The sequence below is a fragment of the Sus scrofa genome, chromosome 6 (assembly GCF_000003025.6).
Source record: "Sus scrofa isolate TJ Tabasco breed Duroc chromosome 6, Sscrofa11.1, whole genome shotgun sequence".
NCBI classification, from domain to species: domain Eukaryota; kingdom Metazoa; phylum Chordata; class Mammalia; order Artiodactyla; family Suidae; genus Sus; species Sus scrofa.
Window position 1 is genome coordinate 64,170,341 of NC_010448.4, and position 11,102 is coordinate 64,181,442.

Genomic DNA, 11,102 nt, shown 5'->3' on the forward strand with positions numbered 1-11,102 from the left:
GGTGGCCAAACCCTCCTAACATACACTGTGGGTCAGGCCCCGCCCCGGCCACCCCGTGCACATGGCTCACCCTCGCTGGGGACAGCCGAGCCCAGCGTGGTCCTCCCCTCTGCCCACCCGATCAGGGAGGGGCAGGTGGTGGCTCCGGAGACAGCAGTGGGGGCAGGTCACTTCTGGGACACAGGCGCCTTCACCACCCACCCCAGGACGGAGGGGCTCTGGCCCCGCCCCAAGTACAGACGGGCCAACCAGCCCTCTGTCCTTTGCCGCAGGACAGTGAGCTCTGAGCTGGGACCTGAACCTGGGTCTCCTGTGCTGCTGCAGGGGTGGCTTTGCTGATGTCTGCCACTGAGTGGCCTTGAGAGGAGGTCAGGCAGTGACGGGAGTGCTGCCGCTCTGAGCACCATGGGGAGGGGGGTGCAAGGGGAGCCCTCCCACCCTGGGTGCCCACGTGCCCCCTCACCACAGGGCTGCTCCTGAGCTGTGGAGGCGCCAGGGGACTCAGAGAGAGGACCATCCCCCAACCCTGCACCCACGGCCAGCCACCCTACCTGCCCAGGGTCTGCCCACGTGGCTGGTGTGGCCACTGTCCCTCTGATGTCTCCAGGGCCATGGCCTTGCCCACAGCTGCCCAAGGTCACCCTGCAGCACTCGGCCCTCACCGGCCCCCCCGCTCTCGCCCTCAGGTGCTGCCCTCGTCCACGGCCAGTGGTCCCCGACTTGCCCACCTCCGACCTGCCTCGCCCTCCTGGCCTTGGTCCCTCCGCCTGCCCCTCCTCTCGGGTCATTCTCTGCTCGCTGCGCTTTGCACGCAGAGGACGCGCCCGGCGGCCATGTGCCAGGAGCTCTGGGCCGCCGTGGGCGGTGAGCGACCCTGGGCAGGGGAAGGGCCTGGAAGCTCCGAAGGTCCTGCCACATGCCCGCTGGAGCGCGTGATGATGCTCTGGGCACCTTCTGCCCCCTGGAGGCTGTGGGCTCCCAGGAGGCCCCCCTCACCCTCCACCAAATGCCGCATCAGTGTGCGTGCGGGGGTGCTGCCCCTTCCCACCCGGGGCCCCAGCCCTGGAGACCCCCCTCCTGCGGGTACCACCGGCCTTGGTGGCCCCGTTTCTTCTCAGCCCAGCCTGAGGGTGGAGGCTGGCTGTGCCCCAGTCTGTTCCGGTTGCTATGACAAAATACCACGGAGGGTTTCCCTCTCTGTCCCCACGCGCCAAGGACACTGTCCCTTTTATGAGGTCACTAATAAATGATCCATCACCCATATAACCCATCACTCCCCAAAGGCCCCCCCCTTAACTGGGATGAGGTCTCAACACACCATCTGGAGATCCCAGGGGCATCGGCTCCCAGGGGCTCTGCAGCCTCTGCTCCGGGTGGGGGCCACCCCCCGGTCCAGGTACCTTCATCGCTGGCCCCCTCTCTCCAGGTGGGGGAGGAATGGAGGCCCCCATGGCGTCACGTCCCTGACCCTGCTCGCCGGCCTGTCTGTAAGGTGGGAGAGAAGCACAGTACGGTGGGAGGCCTCCTCCTGGAGATGGGGTCCCCCTGCCACCCCTCCCAGCACAGCCAAGAGCACACTTTGGAGAGAGAGTCCTTACTCTGTCCAGGCTCTTTGCCGAGCCCACGAGAGGGGCTGTGAATGCAGAGGCTCTGACAGACGTCGCTGTCCAGGCCGCCATCAGGGCGGGGATGCTGATGCTTAAGAAGCCTCACAGGAGACAGTTTCTCTGGTGGAAGAACAGCTGCCAAGCGAAGCTTTGACACCAGAGGCGGGAAGGGGTTCGCTCAGATTGTCCCACACCAGGCCATGTGACCGGGGGACGGTCCTCTCCCCGGTGAGGCGCCCTGCTCGGCTGGTGCGGGGTTCCCACCAGCTTTGGTGGCCCTTCCTCGCAGTGGGCAATACAGGCCCCCCTGCTCCGGGTAGATGTTTTGCCAGAGAGCACATCGGGACCAGCGGCCAGGTGAAGAGGGGTGTGTCTCCCTGGGAAGACGTGGGCTGGTGGGAGAGATGGTTTGCCCACTTAGACTCCACATTCCAGAATAGAGGCAAGTCTACCGGACTCCAGGGAGCTGGGCCCCAGGCTCGGGGGCAGCCGGCAGGGCCGGGTCCTGGTAGAGGGGGGCGGCCCACCTGCCACGGAGACCCAGGACGCCCTGTCCCGGACACAGGGGGAGCCGAGGCCCTTCCTCTCCGGCCTGCGGAGAGGGGTCTGCCCGGGCCCCCCCACCCCCGACCCTAGGTGTGGGCTGGTGGACGCCCGGATCTGGGAGAAGCCGGGGGCCAGGGAAGCCTGCGGCCGGGGGCGCCGGGGCCGCGGCAAGAAGGCCTGGTGCTGCCAAGCGCTCTGGAGCGATCGCCGCCCGGAAATGGCCCTGCTTCTCCCGGAGGACGAGGGCGCCCTGGCCGGGTACTGGGTGGTCACCCCGGCAGGCACAGAGCCCCGGGAAGCGCCCCGCGTGCCCGCGGTCGCCCTCCCGCCCCCACGCGGGGCCTTGGCCCGCTCCTGCCCTCAGGCGTTTTCCATCCTCGGCCGGAGACGGAGCCACCAGTTCCGCGCGCGTCCCTGTGCTCGCGGTCTGTGCGGGGGTCCGTGTGTGCGCGTGTGCACGTGTCTGTGCTCCTGCCGCCCGGCGGAAGCCCAGGCGCCTCCGGCCCAGGGAGTGTCCCGCGGGGACGGGGACCGCGGCGGGGGCTCAGGCTCTGCCTCGGGCGGCAGGCCTCCCGCTGCCCTGCCGGCCAGGCGTTGGGCTCCCGCCCGCCTCCGGCCTCCTTTTTCCCCCTCAGCTTTGCCCGCCCGCCGCCGCCGCCCCCTCCCCTCCCCTCCCGCCGCCGCCCCCTCCCCTCCCCTCCCGCCCCCGCCCCTCCTCCCGCCGCTGCCCCCTCCCCCTGCTTCCTGGCGAGCAGATCGCAACCAGACTTGTTGTTAAGTCTCCCTGCAGTTGTCCGCCCGCCCGTCCAAGTTAAATATTACTCATGGAGAGGGGAGCCCGCTGGGCAGCGCTGGCCCGAAGGTGGACTGGCCTGGGGAAGGTGCTGGGTGGAGGCCAATGCCAGGCCTGTGGCCTCTGGGACCCTCCCTGTGGCGTCTGTGGGCCCCGGGTGTGGGGCTGGGGGTGGCAGGCCGAGGCCACCAGCTCTGCCCTGTCCTTGGAAATTGCCTTAAGGCCCACGCAGCAGCAGGATGGGGCGGGGGGGGGGGGAGCGGGCAATGCCCCTGGGCCGGGTGGGGACGGGCTGCCTGGGGCAGAAATGGGGCTGAGGCGGGTGGGTGAGGGCCCTGCCCTCAGCGGGCTCTCCTGCCCTGTGCCTGCCTTCAGCGGGCTCTCCTGCCCTGTGCCAGGCTGGGGACGGCACGGGGACACGATGTTCAGAAAAACACCCATCTGCTTTGAATCGATTCCCCTTTGCCTCGCCCTCAGGTTTCTGGCAGCACGGTGGAGGCACGGGGTGCTGGCTGCTGAACCTCCCCAGGGAAGCTCACCCGGCCGCTGCTCCAGCCACCTCTCAGCTCTGGGGACCACCCTGGCTGGGAGCAGCGCCCCCGGAGCCCCGTCCCCCAGGGCAGCAAAGCTGGGGGTGTCCTGCAGACCCACGCCCTCTGGCTACCAGCCCCGCACTCTGCATGGACCCTCTGGGCCTGAGCGCCTTGGCCTCGGGGCCTTTGCCCCTACTGTGCCTACAATGCTCCCTCTTACCTGTCAGGCCGCTGGAGCCCCGCGAGGGCAGCCCCTCCACCAGCGCCCCACCCACCTCACTGTACACACTCCCGTCTAATTAGAACCTACGGAAATCTAATTTTTTTTTTTTTTTTTGCTTTTCTAGGGCCGCACCCGCAGCATATGGAAGTTCCCAGGCGAGGGGTCAAATCCAAGCTGTAGCCACTGGCCTACACTACAGCCACAGCAGCTCCTGGTCCGAGCCGAGTCTGTGACCTACACCGCAGCTCACAGCAACGCTGGATCCCCGACCCACTGAGTGAGGCCAGGGATCGAACCCGCATCCTCATGGAGACTAGTCAGATTTGTTTCCGCTGTGTCACAGCAGGAACTCCCTGGACATGTAATTTTTAAGGGACACTCGAGAGGGGGAATTCCTTCCTGTTCGTCCCAGGTAGGCCCTCAATAAACCCAGTGGAAGAAACCAGTCCCACATTTGCACCTGGCGTGGGGCTCACTCATTGGTGCTCCCTGCCCTCAGGGCCAGAGACCCCTGGCCCCGCCTGGACCCCAACCTGGGTGGGACGTGCCTGGCCAACCAGAGCACAGGGACCATCCCAGGAGTCCAAGCCGTTACATAAAAGCCCTGGGGGAGGAGGCAGGAGGCAGAGGCACAGAGTCCTGCAGTGACGGCGGGTGCCGCCACCTGAACGTTCCAGGGCCAGAGGCCGTTTGCCCTCGACTTCACAGCTGCAGGATGAGGGCTTCCCCGCTTGGTCCCACAGCCCCCAGACCCCGTGTCTCCTGTCCAGGTAGAGAGGGTTGGTGGGTACTTAATGGCGCAGGCCACGTGTCCCTCCCTGCTGGAGCCACTTCCCTTCAGGGAGCAGCATCCCAGCCGGCATGGGCTCCTCCCGGCCTGAGCCCAGGGACGCGGCCCTAGGACAGGGGGCTCTTGGAGTGTGGCCGGTTGAAAGGCACCACTCCCCCTATGGCTCTCTGCACACCTTTCTGTGAACGTGTCTGTGTGGGGCTCCGGAGACAGGCCGCCCACCTGTCTGCCTCCTGCCCAGACCTGTGAGCCGCCTGCCTGAGTCAGAAGGAGACGAGTCGAGACTTCGTACCTGGAATCCAGCAGGAGAGCAGGAATGTGGGCCTTGAAAGCAACTCCCTTCGGTATCTCTCTGGGAGCAGAGGTGTTGGCTACGGGATCTGCTAAGTGCCTTCTTTGTCCTTCTAGGGGCTGCCAGGACCCCGTGTGGCCCTGCCTCTCGGCCTGGCCTGGCCCCGCCTGCTCCCCGCCCCAGGCCCAGCGTATGAGGTCCAGTTGAGGCTGGTGGGGGTGGGCTGGAGGTTGGTGTCCTGGGCCCTGTGGGTGACTGGGTGACAGAAGGAGCAGGGCCTGCTTAGAGATGCAGCCCCAGCAGCCCACCAAGCAAGTGGCCTCTGCAGGCTCGGTGTCTGGGTGCGCTGGCTCTGTAGGCTCCCACACGGAAGGAAAAACTGACCATGGCAGGAACGAGGGGGTGAAAGGATGAGGGGATGAGGGGACGAGGCTCTCCCAGCTGCACTTGTCATCCTGCGAGGCATCACTGAGGCCATCTTGGCAAACATCTGAGTCCACGGCAGAGCGTGTACCCAGGACGAGGGTGCTTCTCCACGAAGGGGACCCACCCTCCCACCCAGTCCTGGCCCAAGGTGGCCCTCTGGCCCAAGGGTCCCCATCCTTGGCCTGGGCAGAGGGCGGCCCCCAGGCTGGGCGTTGACAGGACAGCTGGGTGACACGTAGCCGGGTGACCCACTGCAGGCAACCTGGCCCAGGAGGAGGGGCCGCCACCCCCAGTGCTGCTGCCAGACCAGGTCCAGGGTGTGGGGCCTGAGGCCTCGGGACCCTCAGCCGGGCAGCGGCCCCTGGCCTGGAGTGAGGCAGCCTCACGGAGGGGACCAGACGTCCCGGGCCGCTGTCACACAACGGGCCACAGGGCCTCCTGGTGCGCCGGCCTGCGTGGCCCCGGCGGTCCCCTGCTTCTGATGCGAGGTCCAGCCGCCAGGACCCAGCAGCCCCCGCAGGGAGCTCGGCCGCGTGGCAGGGAGCCCGGGCAGAGGCACGGCTGCTCCTGGCCCCGCTGCTGAGGGGCCGGGGAGGCGGGAGGTGTCCAGAGCGGCTGCAGCCCTGGCCCCGCGGCGGTGACTGGAGGCCTGGGCGGCAGGAAAGGGAAAGGTGACGTCATTGCCGCCTGGAATCTGCTGTTTGGAGGCGTCGCCATGGAGACCGGAAGGCTCAGGGTGGGTAAAAATAGCAAACCCAAGAGGCTGCAAGTTCCAAGACCGCGAGTCTCTGCAAAGAAAGGAAAACACGGTCTCATTCCGCGTGTCTCCAGGAGGACGGAGGCCCCGGGCTGGGAGCCGGCGGGAGGGGCCGCGGGGCTTCCGGCTCCGTGCCACCCGCTGGCACGCGGTCCCCGGGGTCCCTGCCGCCCGCCCGCCCGGGAGCTTTGTCCCCAGGCAGGGTGTGGCGCGCCAGGCTCCCGGCGGGAGCGTCTGGGAGTCCGGGCGGGGCGGGCGGCAGCGCTGGGGCCGCTTTCCTCCCCTCTTCCTCCCGAACACGGAGCTCAGAGGAAGGCGGCCCCTCTCGGGCTTGGCGGCCCAGGCCTGGGGGCGTCGCGGCTGGGCCCAGCCCTTCCCGGCCCGCGACTGCCCCTCCGGGAGTGTCCGTGCAGGTGACAAGGGGACCTGCTTTGCTCCTCTCCAGGCCAGGGAGCGCACTTGGCCCCCAAAAAGCCCAGCCCACCCCCCAGCTGCGTCCCGCCGGGGCCCCCGTGTCCGTTCAGACGGCCTTTGGTCCCAGGCCGCAGAAATGAGGCAGCATGGCCAAGGTCCCCCGGGCCCTTCTCCCCCGACAGCTGAGGCCAGACCGAGTCCTGGGAGGACGCCTGCCGCCTCGATGGGCTTCCGGGCTGGCATCCACCTCCCATCGGAGGCTTTGCCAGACTCCTCTGTCCTGACCAAAGTGAAGTCTGATTGCCACTCCCCCAAGAACAAGAGTCCTGGCCGGACCATTCTTGCGCTCGGAGCACAAGAGCACTGGTGGGGGGGGTAGCCCACGGGTCCTGGGGAGAAAGTCCATCTCCCCCCCGCCCCCCTGGGGACAGGATGGTGCCCTGGGAGGGCCTCCTTCCCTCCCATGGTGCCTGGGGCGGGGGCGGGTGGGGGCTCTGCCCACAGCCCCAGGGAAGCTGCAAAGAGCTGCAGCCCTTCTCTTCACCCTCGTTCTGGGGCCCCCTGCAGCAAGGAGGCTCGCCCCTCGTGCCCAGACGCCCTGGGTGCGTGGTGGTTGCTGGTTGGAGGAGGAGAGGGGAAATGGGCCCCGTGTGGGGGAGCTCGTTCCCCCAAGAAATAGCTCGGATGCCTTATGTAATGAGTGAGCTCACTGCGGCCTCTGCCAGGAATGACGGCAGGAGGTGGGAGGGGGCCGGGAGGGGCCGCGCGGGGAACCAAGTGTGGCTCCGATTTACGAGGAGAGGGGGCCCGGGCCTGTGCAGCAGGAGGGGCTACTGCCGCCCTCGGTGCGGGGTGACAGAGGCCTGGGTCCTCGGCGCTGCAGGGCCGGGGCGGGGGCGGGGGTGGGCCCGGTGCCTGGCAGGGCCAGCAGGCTTTGGACCAGGGTCTGCCCTGCTTCCCCGCCAGGTGCCTGCAGGAGCACGGTCAGCGCAAGGGCCGCCTAAGAGAACGTGGGGAGCGCTTTGGGAGACCTGCAGGGCGGGCACCAGCTGCCCTCTGGCCTCCTGCCCCTCCCCCCACCGCGGGACGAGCAGCCAGGGGGACACTGCTCTGAGGGTTGCCTCCCCTTCCTTCTCCCTGCCCAGGCCCTGGTTCCTGCCTTTGCACCCTCCCTCTGGGTGTCAGTCCCCCCACCCCAGTGCAACAGGCCCAACTCCCTGAGCCATCCAGCCCCCCTCTGTTTCCTGAAGAAGCAGCCTCAGTCCCAGAGAGAGGAAGGGGCTCAGGAAGCGGCCGCACGGAGCCCCCAGCCGGTGGGGCCATCTCCCAAAGTGCCAGCCCAGGGACGACCCCCAGGCAGCTGGGCCTCATCAGACCAGCCCATCACCAAGAGTTACTGAGTCCACTCACCGCCCGATGCCACGGGGCCCTGCCAGGGAGGGGCAGGTCACGGTCAGAAGGCTGGCCCCAGGGCCCAGGTTGGGGCATGGAGGGGCCCAGACTCTGCTCCCAGGGAGTGTGGCAGCTGGAGGGGCCGGGAACCCAAGGGAGGCCGGCCGGGCCGTGTCCTCGGGCTGTGGGGAGAGACGGACATCCCTGGACGGGACTGGAAGAGGGGCTCCCTCCGGCTGGGTGTCTGGACCTCAGGCTTCCCCTGATGGCTGGGAGGCTAGGCGGGTGTGTCCGGGAGGCGGCGCTCCTTGTTGCCCCGCCCCCAGGGGGGTCCCCTGTGGTCTGACCCACAGAGCACCCCGGCCTCATCAAAGCCACCTGTCCACACCCTGCCTTTAGTAGTTGGGTCTCATTTGAGCTCCCACCCTCCGACCACTAGGTGCCCTGGGCAGGTCCTGTGCCACCCGAGGCTTGGTGTGCCTTGCTGAGACCTGGGATGGTGACACCGCCCCCCAGTGCCACACGTGACCGCAAGCATGGGCCCAGGCCCTGCTCTCGTCACCTGCAGTGAGCAGCAGTCCCACGGAGGGCGGCCTCTGGAAGGTGTTGGTGGGAAACTTCCTGCGGGCAAGGACCAGCCTTTGCGCCCCATCGGGTCCCTCATGCCACCCAGTGGCTCTCTCATGTCTGTGGGGCAAATGGACAGCACAGGGATCCTCAAAGGGCCCAGCTCCCCTCTCTCCTCAGGGCTGCAGGGCATGGGAGCGAGGCGGCAACCCTGTGATCGGCCGGGCGTGTCCTGGCCACGTCCTGCTCCGCAGCAGCACAGGACGCTTCAGGGGACAGGGTCCTGCGGGTGGGGACGGGGCCTTCTCCGCAGAGTGCCCTCCAGGCTGAGGACGCGTCCCCAGAGCCAGCCCAGTACGCGGGCCCCTGGGCAGGCGGACCTGGGGCTCCTCGCCTCACTCCTGCCCATTCCCCCAAGGCCGGTATGGCCTCCCCCAGTGGACAGGCTTCCAGAGCCGCCTGGCCTCCCCAGCCCAAGGCCTGGGGCCAGGGCTGGGCTCACTCTCACCCTGGGTGTGGCCTTGACGTGGGGCTGAGCAGCCATCTGGCTCCCTGACTGCCCACCCGCCCTGCCAGGCCCCCGGAGGCCGGGCGGCCTCGAGGTCGCCACATCTGTTTTGGTCCAGCAGCTGAGGCCAGGCCTGCTGTGGAGGCAGGAGGCTGGCAGTGCCTAGGGCTCCGAGGTGGGCATTTGGGTGTATCTGCTTGGCACGACGGGAAAGGGGCCCACTCTTCCCTCCCCTCACGTCCAAGAGGCCTTCTGGGCAGGGGCAAGGGCTTTGGAGGTGCCACCTGTGGGGGGAGGTGGGCAGAGCTTGGGGGCACCGGGTGAGGCCACCACCTGAGCAGCCCCCTTGGCAGTGGTGGGCCTGACACACCCTCACTGCCGATGGCGACTCCCAGGCCCTGGAGCACCCCTCTGCGCAGCTGACTGGTGAGGCAGGTCCTGGCTGAGTGCTGGATGCTGGACCCACGTGTGCTCCGGCCCAGGCCCTGCTGCCATGCAGGAGCGGCCCTCTCCCCCTGGAGGTGAGGGGTGGGCCCCTTTCCCGTGCCAGGCAGGGCCACCCAAAGCCCAGCCCAGGGCCCGAGGCACTGCCAGCCCCCCCGCCCCTGCAGGCCCGTCCTGAGTGTGAGGCGCACACACCCTTGGCCCCCGATGAGCTGTCCTTACACATGGACCACGAGGCTGGCCCCACAGAAGGTTCTGTGGGGGAAGGTGGCTCCCTGCGAGACAGAGGCCCAGGAGAAGCCCCAGGGAAGGTCGGCAGCCCGAGTGAAGCAGCTTCTCTGGAAAGCCACGTAGCTCCCTCGCTTTGCAAAAGCCACTTTCTCGTCTCTGACGTAGAAACTGAAGACCAGAAACACCGAAGTACCACATAGGTGTGTCCCGAAACCTCGGCAGGGGTGCATCATCATTCAGTTGAAAACAGGAGTTCCCGTCGTGGCGCAGCGGAAACACATCTGCCTAGGAACCATGGGGTTGCGGGTTCGATCCCTGGCCTCGCTCAGTGGCTTAAGGATCCAGCGTTGCCCTGAGCTGTGGTGTAGGTCGCAGACGTGGCTCGGATCCTGCGTTGCTGTGACTGTGGTGTAGGCTGGTGGCTGCAGCTCCGATTCGACCCCTAGCCTGAGAACCTCCATATGCCATGGGTGCAGCCCTGAAAAAAAAGCAAAAAACCCAACTTCTTGTGATTCCTATCTTGATTCCTCCCCTCATTGATGACTTTTTCAAAGGGTGTTCTTATTGTTTTCGGGGGTGGGGGGGGTTGGAAGTTCCTGGGCTAGGGATTGAACCTGGAACAACCCAAGCCACTACCGTGACAACACCAGATCCTTAATCTGCTGCACCGCAGAAGAATCTCCTCAAAGTGTGTTTTTTTGGGTTTTTTTGTTTTTGTTTTTGTTTTTGTTTTCCTTTTTAGGGCCACATCTGTGTCATACAGAAGTTCCCAGGCTAGGGGTTGAATTGGAGCTGCAGCCGCTGGCCTACGCCACAGCCACAGCCATGTAAGAGCCAAGCTGCATCTGTGACCTACACCCCAGCTCATGGCAACACTTACTCCTTAACCCACTGAGGGAGGCCAGGGATTGGGCCTCCGTCCTCATGGACGCTAGTCAGATTCATTAACCACCGAGTCACATGGGAACGCCCAAAGTGTGTTCTTTTTTTTTTCTTTTTTGTCTTTTTGTCCCTTTTAGGGCCGCACCCACAGCGCATGGAGTTTCCCAGGCTAGGGGTCTAATCAGAGCTGTAGCGTCCGGCCGACACCACAGCCACAGCCACAGCCACGTGGGATCCAAGCCTTGTCTGCAACCTACACCATAGCTCACGGCAACACTGGATCCTTAACCCACTGAGCGAGGCCAGGGACCAAACCTGCAACCTCATGGTTCCCAGTCCGATGCGTTAACCACTGCGCCACGATGGGAACTCCACGTGTGTTCTTCAGGGTCCCAATCAGTGGCATTTTTTTGTGGGAATGTGAGTTCATCTTTTTGTTGGTATTTATTTTTAGTTTAGAGTTGTGTTTGATTTAATTCTTACCAGAGAACGTCAGATATGTAGGTGAAAAGAACAAAGAGAACCCAAAAGGTTGGGACTCTTTTGACGGGTCTGCAGTGAGCCGGTGCCGCACCAGAGCCTGGGCCCCGGGGCCTGGTCTCCCACGCTCTTGATGCTCTGAGCTCTTTCTTGTCTGGTTTTTCTCCATTTTTCTAAATTATGTGCTCTGGCTGCTTCTTTTTCTTTTTCTTTGTTT

At 65.8% G+C, this 11,102-nt stretch overlaps 1 protein-coding gene across 1 annotated transcript; it reads right to left on the reverse strand.

The window, feature by feature from the left end:
- Nucleotides 1,189-9,803, reverse strand: LOC110261079. The gene is made up of 3 exons (XM_021095200.1): nt 4,785-9,803; nt 1,599-1,999; nt 1,189-1,485 (listed from the first exon to the last, which is right to left on the reverse strand). The coding sequence occupies exon 1, from the start codon at nt 6,844-6,846 to the stop codon at nt 5,593-5,595; it is 1,254 nt and encodes a 417-aa protein (XP_020950859.1). The 5' UTR covers nt 6,847-9,803; the 3' UTR covers nt 1,189-1,485; nt 1,599-1,999; nt 4,785-5,592.

Excerpts from the sequence above, each read along its gene's own strand:
- LOC110261079 (XM_021095200.1), bottom strand. The coding sequence starts at position 6,846 with ATGGGAGGGAAGGAGGCCCTCCCAGGGCACCATCCTGTCCCCAGGGGG.